At 40.8% G+C, this 19,435-nt stretch overlaps 1 protein-coding gene across 1 annotated transcript in view; it reads left to right on the top strand.

Annotated features, from left to right (window-relative positions):
• Positions 1–35: 35 nt before the first annotated feature.
• Positions 36–19,435, top strand: part of LOC146457442 (protein O-glucosyltransferase 2-like) — a 91,885-nt gene continuing 72,485 nt past the window's right edge. The window contains exon 1 of the mRNA XM_085091953.1: positions 36–294. Within this exon, the coding sequence (XP_084948079.1) occupies positions 116–294 (179 nt within the window). The 5' untranslated portion in view covers positions 36–115. The remainder of the gene's footprint in view (positions 295–19,435) is intronic.

Below are 19,435 nucleotides of genomic sequence, written 5' to 3'. Positions count from 1 at the left end.
GGTCACGCATCACGCAGCGGTTATCCTGAAATTCTACACAAGGTCTGGGAACGAGAATGAATGCTGATTGCACGCTTTGCATTATTTATTTTGTCTCGATTTGTCTCGATGTTCAATGATGAATGAAATGAAACCCTACTTCTTTTGGATAATTCTCTCTTGGAGTAATCATCTTTACCAAGCTGTTGATCTTAGCGCAAAAAAATCAATTGTCTGGGGTCCGGGACTGGATGCAAGAATCACTCTACCAGCAAGATATTTCTTTGTGCAAGGTGTGGATAGAGGCAAAAACAAGTAAGAGCTTTAATAGTAAGATAAGAAAATTACACTGACACATTTTGTATTTAGTAGCGAATCGTTATATGGGCACACAACAACTGAGATTACAAAAGTGAGAGTAAACGTTTCACAGGAAAACAAAATGCACCAAAACACTCTCCGCGAGAACGCATGATTGTTTTAAAATTTTAAAAACATTAAATGTAGAAAATCTGGCATGCTGGAATCCGGACTCTCAATATACAAAAGACAGAAAAAATATTTGTTGTCATTAATCCTCAGGAGCATAATTTAAGATACCTCATGTAAGAGATTTACTTGTAATACTAATAGCACAGGGAGCCCACACAAACGGCACGTCTGTTTGTATGTAATGTATGGGAATACTAAAGAGTCTTAATATCGTAAACTTTACATTTAACAAATCGACGGCAGTTTTCCATGGTCTATACTCTTTTATTAAAAACTGAATCATTGTATAATGCAATTCAAGGGATTTGATTGGCTTAGCGGCCATGGTATATGAGCAATTATACCATGGCCGAGAAATAGCGACCATTAAATTGTCTGCTGGTTATTCTTGCACAGCGAAATCAGTAAGATCTAGCAATATTTCTTGATTGTTTTTAATAAAACAATTATTCCACTTGCGCTTGTTGGATATGAGATGATTATAGCCAACGAGGCGGGTATCTCATATCCAACGCGCGCTCGTGGAATAATTGTTAAATAGACCATAAAATGACGTCAAAAAATGTTCAAAACTCAAGTGGAACCACCAGCCGCAGGCGAGTGGTTTCACTGCCAAGTTTTGGACATTTTGTGGCGTGACTCATTTTATGGTCTATAAGGGTATAGACCATAGAAAACTGCCGTCGATTTGTTTTTTACGATAACATGGAAAAAGTGCGAGCGGAATTGGCTATTTTTTTCGTTGAGAAAGCACGCGCGTTACATCTGACGTCATTGTTATTGTCTGTACTCTTATAGATAATAGCTACGAGCCAATCAGTGCGCGGAAATTTGGACAGTTATTGTAAAAAGAGTTATGTCTATGTTAAAGCTCAAAATGAATGTAAACCTACCTCAGTTGCTGTGTATTGTCGTTTTTGTGGCTCAAAATGGGGAATTTGAGTGATCTGGTGGGTTTTGTTATAAGCGAAGAAAAGGGTGGAAAACTCATTTTCGACTGCTCCAGCGCTAAGCCAATTTTCACCCAGGAATTAGAATTGCCTGCCTTCCAAATCGAACACTAGATAAACTGAAAGGTTCAAGCTTCTTCTCGTGGCATTCAATCCAAGATCCATTCAAAATCCAAGCGCTAACCACCAAGTAATTTTTGAGAAATGCAGCTTTGGAAGCGACCAGCACCAGTGGCCAGAATTTCGTGTGCCAAGGAGAAACCGTCATGCTGTTTACACAAAGAACGAACATAAACAGAATTTGAGTAGCAAAATGTATACATAATTAACGTATGAAGCTGTGCGGAAATCTTGCCACAAATTCTACAGTAGCAATGATCCTTTATTGTTTCTAATAAAACAATTATTATGTCACTCCCCTTGTTGGATTTGAGATGATTATAGCAAACTGTCATGTCTCGTTGACTTTCTATCATTGATGTAATATCCAATGTGCACTCGTGGAAATAACTGTTAAGTAGCAGTAAGAAGGATTGCTTTATTGTATTTGTATACATTTATAAACAAGTCATTCTAACTGAATGGTACCTTAAATTTCACAGGCATTTTTGCATGGCCTATAACTACTGTATGCGATAAAAGCAGATCTTACCAAAAGAAAATTGTGGGTTAAGCTATGTATTAATTTTTTTAGAGATCATTCTTAAAAAATTCAAAATATGTTTTAGCTGCTCACTAATTTTTTTCAGTTTTACACACTTTTCTTAAAAAATTGGTCTCAATTTTTTCACACATTAGCGGACAGGGCCTTCAAAGTCAATAGCACTTGGAATGGTTTTTCATACTAATATCCAACAGTAATATTAACATCTATTCTGTAGAGTTTAGTTAATAGTATCATACAAAGGGTAGTAAATTATCACCTTCAGAAGGTTTACAGCCCTCAACCCGGGCCTCAACTGATTCACCCTGGGAGGACCATTCCAAAGAATTGACCATTATTATTGCTAAGAAATATTTTAAGGATCTAGACATTAGGTTAGCATTAATTCACTTTTGCAATTGTGGAACCACTGATGAAGAAGCCCCGCCTTGAGCCAATTTATAAAAAGTTCTGCCCTGTAAGCAATCTGCCTTTCATCTCCAAGATTGTTGCAATTAAGCACTGTGAGTCCAATGCTCCTTTGTCTAAATTCCAGTCAGGGTTTTGAAGATTTCACTCAACTGAAACTACCTTGCTAAAGTTTCAAAGTGAAATACTTTGTCTATGGATCATCAAACAATTACACTACTAATAATACTAGTAGAGCTGTACTACTGGATCTTAGTGCTGCTTTTGATGCTATCGATCAATCCATTCTCCTTGATGTCCTTGCAAATACTTTTGGGTTTTGTTGATTGTGTACATGAATGGTTTGCCTCTTATTTATCTGGATGAATTTAACAACGTGTTCTCATAAATGATTGGACTTCTAGTAAAAATTATAGAAATCGACCTCTGGCTAAAATGACTAAAAAACTACAAGCTTTCGACTGCCCAAAATGCAGTCTTCGACGACTAAAATGAATGATAAGAAAGCGATGAGAAAATTTAAACAAAAAGCGTGAATTGCGAAATAATAAAAATGTAAATATTATGAATGTTTTTTTAAAAAGAATGTTGTATTGTCGATGTAACGGGCAAGAATTGTTATCTGCATTAGGTGTCACTCTGGTATGCCACACTTCTAATGTTTTTCTGGTTCTTAAGGAGCCTTTGTCAATAATTGACGCGTTTTCAAAATCAATGACATTGTTGTTGGACCAGGCGTGATAGTACCAATTCTAGAACCTTTGGCCGCAGTTTTGGTGTTTCTCAAATGTTCTTTTTTTTGGGGGTATTGAAAGCCCTGCCAGTTTCCCCAATATAATGCCATGAAGAATTTGTACAGGGAATTGTATACACGATGTTAGTCTGCGATTCCATCGAAGGTCGAAATTTCAGAGCTGGGAACTGTTGTTGTAGTGTGGTAAATGGTTTGTTTACAACTGTGACATCGTGTTTTTGGAGGATACTTGTCAAAGGTTCAGTTACTCCTTTGATGTAAGGGAGAGAAGCGAAAGACTTGCGTGATTTGGTTGATTCAACCATCTTGAAAAACATTCCAACAAGTTCCTCTGGGGATACATTTGTTGTTGAGGATCGGGTTTTTTTAGCCTGTATGTTTTGGATAAACTTAGGTGGATAACCGTTGGACTCCAGAGCTGCATGAAGATAATTAAGTTCCCGCTTTTTTCCCTTGGAGGAATTGGGTAGATTTAGGGCTCTGTGCAGAAGAGTTGATGCTGTGCTGACCTTGTGTTGACCCGTCGAAGACTGCAGTTCGGGCAGTTGAAAGCTTGTAGTTTTTTAGTCATTTTAGCCCGAGGTCGTTTTCTATAATTTTAACTGTTTCATCCTGGCTACGGCCCCTCAATATTTTTTAGGATTGGACTTCTGTTGATTTTTATTTAAGCTGTGGTGTCCCTCAAGGTAGTTGATGGGCCCGATTCTATTCATTTTATATGTCTCTTGACCTTGTCACATGATTGCCAGCCATCTTCCCTAGATGCTCATGGGTGAAATTGCTGATGATACAGAAATCCCAAGATGTTGCACTAGCTGCTGTTTAGGCCTGTGCTGCTAATGTCCGTGCATGGCACATTCATCAATTATCTAAAATCTCATTTGGTTTCATCACTGTTGGTGGCTGTACTATCCAACCTCTTGGCAGTGCTCACAACCTAGGATCCTGGTTTGACTCCAGTATGTCCATGTCCATCCACATTGGAAAGACCTGCAGCAAGGCTTTCCATGGGTTGTAAAAATAATGATATGCCAAATTAGGAAATTTTTCAGTCCTGAGTCTGCCAAAACCCTTGTTCATGCATTTGTGACTTCACATTTGTACTACAGAACACTAACTCTCTTCTTTTTGGTGTTCTTGAATACCTGTCTGCGGCCCGGTTAATCTTTAGGTTACCCAAACTTAATAACATTTCCTCTGCTTTGTTTGATCTTCACTGGCTGCCTGTGGTTTATCATTTCCAATTTAAGTTGATGCTTTTAGTCTAGAAAGTGCATGCTCAACAACCAAGCCCTGGAGTATATTAAAGATCTCCTGCAAGTTAAATCCACTGTAACCCATTGCTTGCGTTCCTGTGATCAGGGCCTTCTCGTTGTGACCAGAACAATCACAAGACCTTTGGTGATCACGTTATTGCTGGCTCTGGGCCATTTCTCTGGAAAAAACTTCCTATGGAAATACAGGCTTGTCTGAATGTCATTCCTTTAAATCGAAGTATACAATAATTTGTCTTGGCATTTGATATTAATTTATATTTTGTGACTTTTTTACATTTTATTATAGATATTTTTACTTTAATTTGAAATAAGCAGTGTGTGAAGGCAGACGCACTTCGGAATATTTTTATAATCTTAGCACTATATAATATTTAACTTATTATAAAAATAATTATTATCATTTTTAGTTACATGTAAAAGACATGTTCAGTGTGAAGGATGCAAATCCTCAGTGGGCTGCATTCCCACGTGGTAAACAAATATACTAATATGCATGAATAAATGAGTGAATAAATAATTGGGGACACTATTTAAAGTAAAATAATGCATTCCAATAAAAATAAACAAATGCCTAATATAGCTACGACAATATTAAAACAAATGAGAGCTTAATACACAGTTTTAGAACTCTAAACATATGGAAAAGTTTTTACAACATTTACGATCGCTAAAAAAATATAAAAGTAACAAACAAGAGAATCAAGGGCATCATTGAAGAAGACAGGTCACAATCGTCTACATACATCCTTAGTTAAAATAGTGAGATCTTTGTGTCTTAGGTTCCATAGCAAGTTGTAATACCTGCTATGTCCTTGAAATTACCAGAGATTTTCCCACCAGGGTTTGCTAGCATTTACCTTTGGATCATCATTCCCACATCTACAAACATTTAAAGGGTTCAGAGTCTTGTAACAATCTATATAATTTCTGGGGATTGCTTTTCCATCTTGGACATGGCTCACACTACTTTCCGACTTAAGATCAAAGAAGCCCTTCATATTGAATGGAAATGAGCCACACTAATCTAACACAGACTCTAACTTTAATTTTCATCTTTCTTGTTATTCATCAGTGAGTCTTTTTTTCATTTTTCATAGAAGTACGTAGATGTATTCCATTGTATCACTCTAAATTAGTATGATCATACAATAATTTCACAGATTTGTTTTCGTACCACGTCGTTGTATTAGCTATTTTTGTTGTATCCCTCTAGTATTTTTTAATATTTTCACAGATTTGTATCTGCATCACACTATTCATAACACTTCCTTGTTATCTGCTGTATACAGAGTCAAGAAATTTGTAAACTTCGTTCAACTGACAATGGATTATGAAGTACTGTATCCGAAACATGTCTTCCAAACTTAAACCTTTCTTCATTGATTTGAAATGTCTAATACCTAATTCTGCTACTACGAAAATTGGGTAACTAAGCAATTTGTTTTCCACAGTGAAGTTTAATTGTTTCTGAAAAATGCGGGGTTGCCCCCAAATTCTCTTTTTGAACTCCAGTAGCCCTTGCTCAGATCTCCTTTTCCCTGCACACAGTCATAACCGACAAAACAGTACTAATTTATGTTGCATATGGGACACTGTCCTTAAAAAGCACAAGTTTCTTGGACCATTCTGTGATACACAGGATCTACATGTGCACTAACAAGAAGAGGCAGCATTTTTAATTTGCCAACCAGAGCTGTTAATCATCACCTTTTATAACATAGCTATTAAATTTGTGTAATTAAATTCAATTGCGCGCGTGTGCTTTATATTCCCATTGTACACGCTGATAATGACGTCAGCAAACAAATGTTTCTTTATACAACATTTCAACTATTGTGTTGAAAATGTTATTAGACAATGTGGTTCATGTGTCAACTGTGTGTTCATCTAGAAAAAGAAGCACTCGGAAAGTTGGAGGGCACTTAAAGAATTTGTCGTGCTCTCCAAACTGCCTCATATCTTAATGAACACATGCTTATGCACTTGTGATCGGCTTCTCTGAGGGGGGGGGGGGGGGACGCCGGGGTGATGTAGGGACTTTGCTAATTGTGTATTTCAAAGTTCTTGTATTTCTCCACCTGTGGGGGATTTTTTTCTTGTAAAGTTCCCAGTATTTGGCAAAGCCAAGCATCCAACTGGATTTGAAGATGCACTTCAGAACCTAATTTTGTTTTTTTGAACAGTTAGCAGACACTCAGACTTTGCATTCTGATGAAAATTGAACTTTAATTATTTTTTCCTGAATACTCCAAAAGCTGCTCTAAATCACTCCTCTTACTGAACATGCGTAGTCTGGTGAAAATATCAACCTTTTTTTCTGTCCTGAATTCCCCAGGACCTCTTTTAAATCTATCCGGACTGATGAAGAACATTAGGGAAAACACACTTTAAGTGTCCTGAGTACCCTGAACGATTGCTGTGATGCTTTAGAAATTAACATTCTTGTGAATATTTTAAAAAAATCAACTTTCTCTATCCTTAACAATTCGAATGCTGTTCTAAATTTGTCTCGATTAATGGCAAATGTATATGGTTCGGCAAACATTAATAAAGAACTTAAAAAATATCATCACGTTCATTTTCTGCTTCTAAGCACAATGCAAAATTGAAAATGTCTATTTTTTCGTTTGTCCTGAATTCTCCGCAAGCTTTTTTAAATAGATTTATCCCACTAACAACTATTGTGCGTGAATTGGCAAGTGATACTAAAGAATATAACTTCATCAAGGTTCAACTGCAGCTTCTAAACAAATGGCACAGGAGTAGTCCTTAATCTGATCAGCATCCTGCTCAGTAACTTGGACACATTCACCCTGAAACCACTCATTGCAATCACTGCACTGTATCATGAAGCCTTCTTCCCCGCTTCTACAAGTGCAAAAAACACTTTCCTCCTGACCATCTACTTGACAATTCTTGTCGTCTTGCCATCGATCAAGCAAAAAAAAAATTGTTCCCAATCTCCTCTCAGTTGAACAGAAGCGAAGTCCCCACATTTTCCCAGAGAGTAGGGCATTGAAAAATCTAAGTCCCCACATTTCCCCCACCACAGGGGCTGAAATTTGTTGCAAAGTCCCCATAAAGTCCCCGTATTCCCCCACATCAGCCTGGGGTCCCCCCCTTGGGGAAGCTGATGACAAGTGCATTATGTATGAACCAACTGTTAATTGAAACCAGGAGTTCTTTTGGTGTAATGTTATGTTTAAAACACTCGCAGCAGTGTTTTACCAGGATTTAAAGCCACGAGGTGCAGCCGAGTGGTTTTAGACCCAATAAAACACGTGCTGCGAGTTTTTTTGAATGGCTTCAAAAACATTCCTGGAAAAGCATGTGTCAAGAGAGTTCACAACAATGATACTCTTGTGAATGTTGGAAATTACCATAAGAGAAAAACATTAAACACCACATACTGATAAGGAGGAGGTTTCATCGGATTTTAAAACCACAGCACATAATGTTTTATCAAACATTTTGTAGGTAAATGGGCTTATGAATTATTCATGAGGTTTTGAAGGCACTGATACATTTTATAAACAACAAGGCTTTGAGATGGCAAGAGTAGAAGCAAATTTCATATTTTGAAAAATAAAGCAACAACAACAACAAACAGGCAAACAGACTGTGATACAGGTTTTTGGTTTGGTTGATATACTATATCTATGTGTGTTGATGTCTGTATTGCAAAAATATTGGGCAAGTTTGTAGACTGAGCCAAAGGTGAGGTTAGAGAATAAGACCAATATTTTCCCAATACAGACATGAGGCTAATTACACTAGACTATATAAAGCTATCAGTAGGTGAAAGTTGAATAAGACATGTACAAGTTGTATATTTATTCATTTTTTTTTTTTGGTTTAAAATTTTTCAAACCAGTTTTAATTAATTTTTATTACTCGTGGATATGCTTTAGCATCCACGAGTGATAGTGGCGTTCCGTATGCAAATGAATCACTCACTCCGGTGTAACTGGAAGTGGAATAATAGCCAATCCCTCGTCACTTGCTAGCCGGAAGCTCGATCTACAGATCTATTAGCCAATCACCAGGGAATCGCAACACTACATGGCTTAGAAAGTTGTGACACACCGACCTGATTTCTGTGGGTCGCCATTGCATGGCTGTTTTTGGTGCTTTGAACGCATTCTCGCTTCATTCTCCAACATTAGAAACAAGTGTCTGAAGAAGTGACAAAATGGTGTTCTTCGAAGGTGAAGTAAAACATTCTTGACAAATGCTCATGGATACAATTAAGACCGATTGTGCAACGCCTTCCACTCACCGATGCGTAAATCTTGATGTCAAAGTCGAATTCATGCTGGGTGAGAAGACAGAAGTCCCTGTTGATCCCCTAAGCTCACGAGGGGTTTAATAAATTCCATTTGGAAATTGATTTCCATGTAGAAAGTGACCTTGAAGCTGTTAATAAAAGTATACCAATGTTTATCAAAGTAATTAGGAAGTCCAGCAAGCTACGAGTCACGAAAGACAATTCAATCGAACTTGAACAACATTAGTGATGGTACAAACAGTAACACAACAGATCAATCCATGCTGCTAAACGGGAGTACTTGTGTGGCCAACCAGTATGACAAGCAGTCGAAAGACCCAGTTATTGATGATGCGAGGAAAACTGATCAGCAATCCGTGGCAATCTCCAGATCAAGGACGAAGTCCGTTCGCAATTATAAACGTGCTCGCCGTAACAACCGAGAACCTTCTAGAATTCCTCACAAGAAAACGTTGAGCTTGTTTCCTAAAGGCAAGGTAATTAAACAATTTATTGTGCATCATTTAAGGAAAAATGTACCGAGCTCCTCTGAGTTTAGAAAACATTTATCTCCTGCTTTTCGTAAGTATATGACAATAAGAATGTGTACAGCTAGACTGCAAGTCAGACGTGACAAATCTTTGGTAGAGGCGGGTAGTAACTGCTGTCTCTATCTTATCAACTGCTAAACTTAAAAAAAGCCTCATCAGTATTATTGTGTAGTCAAAATAAATCTGTAATTAAGCGTTCAATAAAATTGTACAAACAAAATGGGAAACACATTTCATTAGTAAATACCACGTTGATCACTACTGGAGTAGTTAGTGCTAAGTGCCTGATTGTAATGAAATGCCAAAAGATTTTGGAATGAACTGGCTTTTTCGGTCAATATTTTTGTTCAAATGGATTGGTTTTGAGTTTGAAGATTTTGCGTTTCAGCTTTCGATCACACAAGGCACAAGCCCCTATTTGTGAAGGATATTCAAATTATTTTTCTTACATGTAAATAGCTTTCCAACAGCTGTAGCATTTATTTTTTTCATTATATCTTGCTCATTTTAAAGCAGCAACAGATCACCTCCTGAATTAAAAGCTTATTAAAAGCTTGCTCCGTTTTTGTAAAACACAAAAATAAAAAAATTCATGACATGAAAAGACTAGTAAGTTAAAAAATTAAATTGTGACTTCACCAAAGGAAAAATATGCGCTCTGACATTCGCATGCTTGTGTCCCTCAGTCGTAGTTTGTATAGCTTTCCGAAAGCGAATTCGATGCAGTAAATGATTTCGCTGCGTAAGATTAAAGTAATCCATCAAACAACAGACAGCTACCGAACGGATGGCTAAGGGCTCTGGAAAACGGTGAGTTCCCTTTAGTTGAACCCATGGCATCAACGGCCACTTCCATTGCCATATCTACAAGTTAACAATAGTGTCACTTTTTTCTTTTTTGTGCAGTATTCATAACCATAACCTGAGACAAAAGGGGGAATAAAAATCAAACTGAAAAAAATTTGAACCACGACAGCTAGATAAACTTTTTTCATATTATTTTCACAAAGCACGTGGACTATTTTGCCAATATTAACAAAAACAACTTGCTGGAAATGTTTGCAAAACAATATTCAGGGTAATCCTATCATTCAGAGCAGTCCATCGTAATAATTATTGTCCTCATGCAGGAAAATATAGACTACCGAGGCAACCCGATCAGAATTCTCCTTTTCAGAAATTGTGGTACTAGGCAGCCTTGTGACAACATCACTTACATTACTGTTCTAGTACTTGGCCCACAATTTAAAGTTGGTCTCTTTTTTTCTTTACAAATTCATAGCCAAAGAATAACTACATGTAAGGCCAGAAAAAGATTTGGGGCATTTTTTCCCAGTCTGGAACAACTAAGCTAGTCCAATAACTTTTTTTTTTGTAATTATTATTTTGGCTCTTTTACAAATCTGCTGGTACCATTTTGCAAAATTCATATTGGCAATTGTATGCTTTTAAAATAAATTTCAACCTTACCTTTGGAGAACTTAACTGTTTGAAATGACAGTTAACAGTGAAACACTAACCTGAAACCTAAAACTTTCTATTATTTTTATATTTTTTGTATTGATTGACTTACTTGACTTGACGTGAAATGGGCTGGTGTTTGGTTTCCGTAATCAACAATTTTTTAAAGGATGGGGGATTGGCCCCGTGCCCCACCCCCAACCTGGAGGGCCACAGTTTTCCTCAGTCTTGTTGGTGATGCAGGTAGTGCTTTAGTGACATAATGGTCATAGTAATAGTGTCAAGCTGTTGTAGTTGATCATTGTCTGATACAGGTTGTAAGAGAAGGGCTGTGCTACAGGACGCGTGTCGCCGGTTCTTCGTAAGGATTCAACTCCACACAAGGATCTTTAGGCTCAAATCTGATTGACTGTAATATCAACTCGAACGTACCTACACTGTACACAAAGTAAAACTACTTTTCTCGAAAAAACGACAACACTCCAGCAATCACATGGTTAGTAGGTCCATGATGCAATGCGTTTAAGTCCCACGTGAACGGTGTCACGCCGTAACGCTATCTGAATCTGTAACACTCCCCCCTGTTGACCAGATTATCCACTACTGAGGTAACTATTTGTTCTGGTCAACACAATCCCTACATAACCGTAAGAAAACTACAACGATACGAAACTAAAGAGTTCCTTGGTTCAAAGTCATGTTAGCAAAGTTCGACACTGAATGTTCAATGTCAGGAGCTTGTCAGTGTTCCTTAGTTCAGATCCTCTAGCCACGTTTTTCTCCTACGGTCAGCTTCTACTGCTGCTGCTCGTCTTGGGCGGCTCTGTCTCGGCTCGGGCTGTTCAGGTCTGGCACAAGGGACTGATGAATCAGGAACAAATCTGGAGATTGCTGCGGGCTCAGTGACCTGGCATCGGATTTCCAAGGGGTAAAGGCGTTGCACCGGACGTCTGATTGTTGTGCATTTTTCTCCCTTGCTTTGGACTCGAACAACAGCTCCTCTGATAGCTCCATCAGCTCCTGCAATGAGATCTTCAACCTTGCCAACCCGCCATTTTCCTCTAGGTTGATCTTCGTCATGAACAACAACTACATCTCCAGTGGACACAGTTCTATCAGTGTTCCCCTCGGTGGCAGCATAACGATGAGAGTTTCGCAGTTCCACGAGATATTCTTCTCTCCATCTTTTCCAAAAGTGGTTCATAACATTGCTCAGATGCTGCATTCTTCTATCTAAATCTTGTGGCTGAATGTCTGGGTTGTAGTCCGGGGTTTCACTAGTATTGCTGTCAGGAACACTCATCAGACGCCGTCCACACAGTAAGTGCGATGGCGTGATCGGTTCTTCAAGGTCTTCGCTTGACACGTATGAAAGAGGTCTGCAGTTTAGTATCATCTCAACTTCCACAACTACAGTCGACAATTCTTCATAGGTAAGTCTTGCTCCTCCGATAGTCTTCTTCAGACACCTCTTCACTGATCTCACAAGTCTCTCAAATATTCCACCCCACCAGGGTGCTTTCTCAAGGTTGAATGTCCACTTCATCTGTTCCTTGGCGAAGTGCTGCTTTACTCCTGGGTCATTCAACACCTTTGCGATTTCTCGTGCTGCAGGTTTAAAGGTACTACCATTGTCGGACACCACCAACGACGGTCGTCCACGTCGGGCGGTAAATCTTCTAAAGCTTCTCAAGAATGCGTTAGCCGTCAGGCCTGGCACAAGATCCAAACGGATAGCTCTCGTGACACAACATGTGTAAAGGCAGATCCACACTTTCTGTTGAGGACTGTTGCAATTTGAATTCTTCACGTACAGTGGACCGGCAAAGTCAAGTCCGACATAGGTAAACGGTGGCTCCTCCTTTACTCTGAACTCTGGGAGTGGCGGGGCCGGTGGAGCTTGGTAAGGTCCTCCTTCCAGTTTGCGGCATATGACACATTGATGCAATAGCTTTCTCACGAACTGCCTGCCTTGAACGATCCAGAACCGGTCTCTCAATTCAGTAAGGGTAGACTTGACACCACTATGCATGACTCGCTTGTGGCTGTCTCGTACAATGAGGGATGTGAGATAGTGGCTCTTGTCCAACAGGATAGGTTGCTTAATCGACGTGGGTAGCTGCGCATTGGCTAAACGTCCCATACATCTCATGATACCTTGTCCATCGACGAATAGGCCAAACTGCTGTTTCCAAATTTCAAACTTAGGATTCTTGCTCAGCGATCTCTGTATTTCCTTGATCCAGAGGGTTTCTGCTAATGCAATGTCTTGGCTAGTTAATTGTACTTGTGGTGGAACCTCCTTCCCCAACTTCGACTTCATAATGTTTGCAAACTTGAGAACTAGGGCAGTGACCCTTAATAGTCGCGGTAGTTCACTGTAATCTTCACATCTGATTATCTGGGCTATACCAACGGCCTCAGCTGCAGCTAGTAGTGAAGACGAGGCTTCAATCTGCAACTTCTCCTTGTCTCCAACCTTCATTTCTTCTAGACATTCTTCTGGAAGCTGCGCACTATCAAACTCTTCTTCACTCGTTTCTTCATACTCGATGAGCCATTTTGGTCCGTCAATCCACAAGGCACACTCTGACATTTCTGAAGGGCTCATTCCTCTTGACGGAACATCAGCTGGATTGTTCTTTCCACGGCAATGCTTCCACTTGGTTACCGGAACAAGTTGTCGAATCTCGTTCACGCGGTGCTGGACGAATTGTTTCCACTCTCTTTCTTCACCTTTGATCCAACACAGTGTTACTCTTGAATCTGTCCAGCAGGTCATTTCCGCAATTCCCACTTCAGGCTCTAAGGCTTCACAGACGTGTGTAATCAGTCTTGCCAGTACTAAGGCAGCAAGAAGTTCTAATCTTGGGATTGACTCGTGTTTCACGGGTGCGACTCTGGACTTCGATGCAACGAACTTCAGGTAACTTCCATTGGTTGTTGTGATGTGCAGGTAAATTACTGCTGCGTAGGCTTTGCAGGATGCGTCACCGAACCCATGGAGGCTACAACTGACAATTCTTTCGGAGACGCCTTGGAAATAGCATCTTAGTAGTGTAAATGAACTCATGTTTTGCAAACCAGTTACTAGTTTCTGCCACCACTTCAATAACTCTCCTTCTAGGCGGTCCTCCCAACCAATCTTGCGCTTGCAGAGTTCTTGAAAGAACAACTTGAATTGCAGAATTACAGGTGACAGGAACCCCAGTGGATCATAGAACTTTGCTGCAATGCTGACGACGTTTCTCTTCGTCGGTTCAATGTCTCTTGCAAGGCTTGCTATCTCTTTCATTTCAAAACACAAATGTATCATTCACATGGTTCCAGCGCACTCCAAGCACCTTCTGCTCTGTACTAGTTGTATCCTCTACAGCTCCAAGTGTGCTCTTGGCATAGGTCTTGTCTTCTTCGGTCACATCCTGTTCAGTGACGTCTTGAGATGATTGCATGCGTTCAGGTTCAACAATGTTCTCAGATGTGACTGGGTTTGACATTCTTGATTCATTGCATTGGATTCTCTCCCTAAGTTCAGCGGAGTTTGACACAAATTTTCTCAAGTTAAATCCTCCTTCAGCGAGTCTGACCTTGGACTTCAAGTAGAGTTCGTAGCCGGCGTCACTCTCAGGGGCTCCAGAACTCAAGTCATCCACATAAATGGCACGAAGAAATCTTTCCACGAATTCTGGATCTTCATCCTTGTACCTCTCAATGTGATACTTCAAGGTCGCATTCAACAAGAAAGGACTAGAAGAAACTCCGAAGACCACTCTTGTAAATCTAAGTGTCACAATCTCAGGGGAATTCTTCTGTACGTCGTCCACCCATAGGAATCGCAACACATCTCTGTCCTCCTTTGCCATGCCGACCATAAGGAACGCCTTTTCCACATCACCAGTCAGAGCTACTCGATTCGCTCGAAATCTCAGGAGTATGTCAAAAATGTTTTCAGCAAGGGGTGGTCCTGCGTACAGACAATCATTCAGTGATGCACCTTCAGTTCTGGCAGAAGCATCGTATACAACTCTGAGCTTAGTTGTCGCTTTGTCCCTCCGTATGACTGCATGGTGCGGGATGTAGTGAATTTTGCCAACGTCCCCATCTTCAGGCTTCTCTACGATTTCGACTATGCCTTTGCTTAGCTGCTCTCTGATAACTGAATCATACTCTCTTAAGACCTCAGGATCTTGGCGTAGAGGTTTGACTAGGTTGGTCAACCGCTTCACATTCAGATCATAATTGTCCGGGAGGATTGGATGCGGTGTCTTCCATGGCAGATGGACTTCGTACCTCTGATTCTCGAAGGATATCTTCTCCTCAAACTCTTCATACAAGGATTTCGGCTTTATGCCTAGTGACTCCAGTTCCCAGAATGTTCTTAGGTTTCCGTCAAGACTTTCATTCGTAACATCAATAGGCTTCACTGCACTCTTTAGAACATGCGTTGTCACGAGGTTGTTCTGCTGCCTCTCATCTTGTGTTGCTCCATTAACTGGGCCTGACAAAACCCATCTAAGCTTAGTGTGAATTGCCGTTGGGCCATCCTCCCCCCGTATCACTCTTCCAGAGACAAGATTCCAATAGTGGTCTGATCCGACAAGGATGTCCACAGCAACATCCTTATCACCGGTACAGTGGTCAGCAAGATTGAGACCTTTAAGATGGGCGTACGTGTTGCCGGCCTTTGCAACGTACTGTCTCTGTAGGGGATCACATATGAGTGGTACCACGAAGGCAGACAGCTGAACTTCCTCACCATTCTCAGCAGCAACACAAAGTTGAACAACGTCTACAGATTGAGTGTGTTCATCCGATGATCCAAAGGTTTTAATTGCAATTGTCTGTCTCCTTTCAGTTGGCAAGTTCAGTTGTTCCCTCACTCTTGTTGTCACGTAAGACCTCTGACTACCGCTGTCTAGGATAAGTCTGGCTACGCACTGTCCTGGTTGACCAGGCTTCGAGACTACTGCCTAGCTGTCTGGAGAAGAATGGGCGTTGATGTGCCAACATACAATGCTGTAGGATTCTCATTTGTATCGTTTGGCACTCTCCAAGAGGTCTGCTCATGGTTGGCAGTCGGAGGGGCATTTTTAACAGAGTGGGCCCCAGTTCCTTCACTGATACCAGAGGTACAAATACTGACGTGGTGACGACCACTACACTTAAAACACTTGATATTCGAAGGACAACTGTGACTAATGTGACCTCTTCTTAGACAGACGAAACATCTTCCATGCTTTTTCAGAATCTCCTTTCAGGCAGCAACATTGGTCACAGTAGCGCAGGAGTTAGAGACATGATTCATCCTGCAATAGGTGCAAGTGGGTCCTGTGGCTTTCGTGAGAAGTGCTGTAGTGGTGGGCTTCATCCTGGGTTGGTCTCTTTTGAACGATTTTACTTCACTTGTCGATTGAGCAACGTCACGAACAGCTGCGCGTTCCCTGGCCTCCAATTCATTCTCAAACACATGCAAAATCCGATCTAGCTGCCACTCCTCATCCTTCACTTCTCTGCTGATGACTAGACGCAAGTCGCTTGGGAGCTTGTTCATGATAATGGAGGAAAGAAGGGTTCCATATGAGTCTGAAGGGACCCCCAACGATTTTAGACTTCTGACATGCGCCTCTAAGGTATCATAAAGGTGTCTCAGCTTATCAATGTTTTGGCTTGAATTGACCGGGTTAATACTGAGAAGAATGTCCATGTGTCTGCTTATGATTTGTTGCTTATTGCCAAATCTCTTCTTTAAAATGGCAACAGCTTCTTCGTAGTTGGTGGCAGTAAGGGACAATCCAGAAATGGCATCACTGGCTGGTTTCATAAGGAGTGAATTCAGGTAATTGTTGTGGATTGATGACTCGAATGCATCCCAGAAGGTGGGCCAGTTACTTATCTCCCCATCAAATTTCTTCAAATCGAGTTTAGGTAATTTAACTTGGGAGGCAGAAGGTGATGGTGTACATGAACTTGCAGTAGGATTTGGAGATTCAACAGTGACATTTGAGGGTTCAGAATTACCAGAAGCACTTGCAGTAGGATTAGGAGATTCAACAGTGACATTTGAGGGTTCAGAATTACCAGAAGCAACTTCCGTAGATACAGAAATGTGATGGCTTACCGGTGTCTCGTGTTGTTCTGGTGTGTCCATGTTCTTCGCGGGGGGTCTAAATGTTTCCAGAAAATTATCGATTCTTGATATGCTGAGCTGTATTAATTCGCTTACGAGATCTGCTTCTCGAATCTCGTTCTCAATTTCTTCGTCTTCCACGATCGACAGGATGTCTTCGTCTAGACCTTTCAGAGTTTCCGATTTAGAACGAAGTGATTCTCTTTGCTGGCGAAGCTTCGACACGTGTAGAGCTTGCTTGCTCTGATCCAATTCATCGCTGATCGTGACATCCAATTGCTCATTGACTGTATAGGCGATTCGTTTCACGGTTGTTCGATGTCCTTCACGAGTTGCTTTCTTCCTCGCAAGGTTTTTGACTTTTGGTGGCATCGCTCAGTGACTTCAGTCAAAACAAAGATCGAAGAATCCACAGTGTGCAGCGTAAAAACAAGTATTATCAGCTCTGGCTCGAAGTGACCATGTAAGAGAAGGGCTGCGCTACAGGACGCGTGTCGCCGGTTCTTCGTAAAGATTCAACTCCACACAAGTATCTTTAGGCTCAAATCTGATTGACTGTAATATCAACTCGAACGTACCTACACTGTACACAAAGTAAAACTACTTTTCTCGAAAAAACGACAACACTCCAGCAATCACATGGTTAGCAGGTCCATGATGCAATGCGTTTAAGTCCCACGTGAACGGTGTCACGCCGTAACGCTATCTGAATCTGTAACACAGGTTGTGGTGAGATTCTCGACGGTGACTTTGACATTGCCTTGAGTGCCCTCAGCACAAATCTTTGCAATCTTGCTGGACAACGGGATAGTTTTTCTTGAAGATCGCTTCTAATGGTTTATGGTCTGTGTGGATAGTGCACCGTTTGCCATAGATGAAGTAGTGAAATCTCTCGAGTCCTCATACTAGTCCCAGTGCTTCCCGCTCATTATTGCTGTACCTCTGTTCTGTGTCAGTAAGTGCCTTAGATGCATAACACACAGGTTGATTTCCTTGTAGGAGTACACCTTTAAGGCGTTTTAATGAAGCATCTGTCTGGATGCCTGTGTGTGCTTTTAGGTTGAAGTACCTTAGCACACCAAGTGTTGATACTTCCTGTTTGACAGCAGTGAATGCACGGTTGTGCTCTGGGCCCCACACATAGACCACTTCCTTCTTTGTGAGCTTGCGGAGGGGTGCGGTAATGTTGGCCGGGAGGGCTGAAAACCTTATGAGGTAGTTTACTAGGCCTAGAAAGCTCTGTAGGCTCTTGACCTCTTCTGGGGTCTGCTTTTTTGTTTGGGCGCTACCCTACTGTTGTCGGGCTTCAAATCTTTAGGGGTCCAGGTGTGACCAAAGAAATGGACCTCAAATTGCAGTTTATCTTTATTGAAGACTATGCCTTCCCGTCGGGCACCCTCCATGACGTTGGTTAAATTCCCGTTGTGTTCCTCTTCTGTGGAACCAAAGACGAAGATGTTGTCTGCTATGCCTGTGACACCACAAAGGTCCTTGGGTGCTGAGTCAAGCTGTTTCTGGAACACATCCTGAGAAACAATGAGACCAAAGGGTAGCCGGGTGAATCAGCACCTGCCAAAGAAAGTACTGAATGTGGTAAGGTACAAACTGGCTTCATCAAGTGGTGTGGTGTGCCTGTGGGTTGTCTCTGCGGTTAGGTGCATTTCAATGAATGCTTTGCCTTGTCAATTTCACCTGTGCAGTCATTTGTGCCTAACCAGTGTTCTGCAGTCAATGTTCCTAGGAAAACTCTCTCATTTAGGTCAGATCCCCTCATTCACCACTTTCACTTTGAAGTGTGTTTATACCTGAAGGTTTTGTTTTGAAGCACATGTGCTGGTAGTGTCCAACTTTGTGGCAATTATAGCACTTCGACTTGATTTGCTAGGCATTTCTGTAATTTATCATGGGTTCTGCCACCACATCTACCACATTCAGGCTTGGGTTTGTCAGTTTGTCTGTGTTTTTCCCCTTGTGACCTCTTTGCCCTTTTGATGGTTTGTTTTGGGGCTAGGCTCTACCCTTACAGAAATTTTTTTTGTCAAGACAGTTAATTTGACTAGTTTGCCATGGCTTCTAACTGCATTTTACTCGCTTCTTCCGTACGTGTGATTTCTCGGGCTTACTTAAGGGTTTATTTATTCCCTTCAGCGATACAGTTCTTTTGTACAATCTCGGAGTCCACTCCATGAACAAGAGCATCACGTAGTTATTCATTGTGCGTGTCTGTTGAGTAGCCACTATTTTGGATCAACAGTTTCGCTTCTGTAAGGAATTCGTCTAGGGGAATGTTGTTTTGTTTCAAGTTATGGAGGTAGAAGTGATTTAGTATTAATTTGACTGGGGTTTCACATGCTCTTCGCTGCACTTTTAGTATTCTTCTAAGCTTTTTTGCTGTTCCTCGCTCAAGTTCCACGTACTTTATAGGTCTAACCCATAATCCCACGTCCATTGGAGTAAGTATTTACATTTCTGTTTGTTGGTCCTAGATTTCAAAGGGCTGTCGAA

Source organism: Pavona decussata, unplaced genomic scaffold (assembly GCF_977016875.1).
Source record: "Pavona decussata unplaced genomic scaffold, jaPavDecu1.1 SCAFFOLD_243, whole genome shotgun sequence".
NCBI lineage: Eukaryota > Metazoa > Cnidaria > Anthozoa > Scleractinia > Agariciidae > Pavona > Pavona decussata.
Note: the sequence above shows the minus strand (reverse complement) of the source record. Positions and strands in the feature narration are given on the sequence as shown.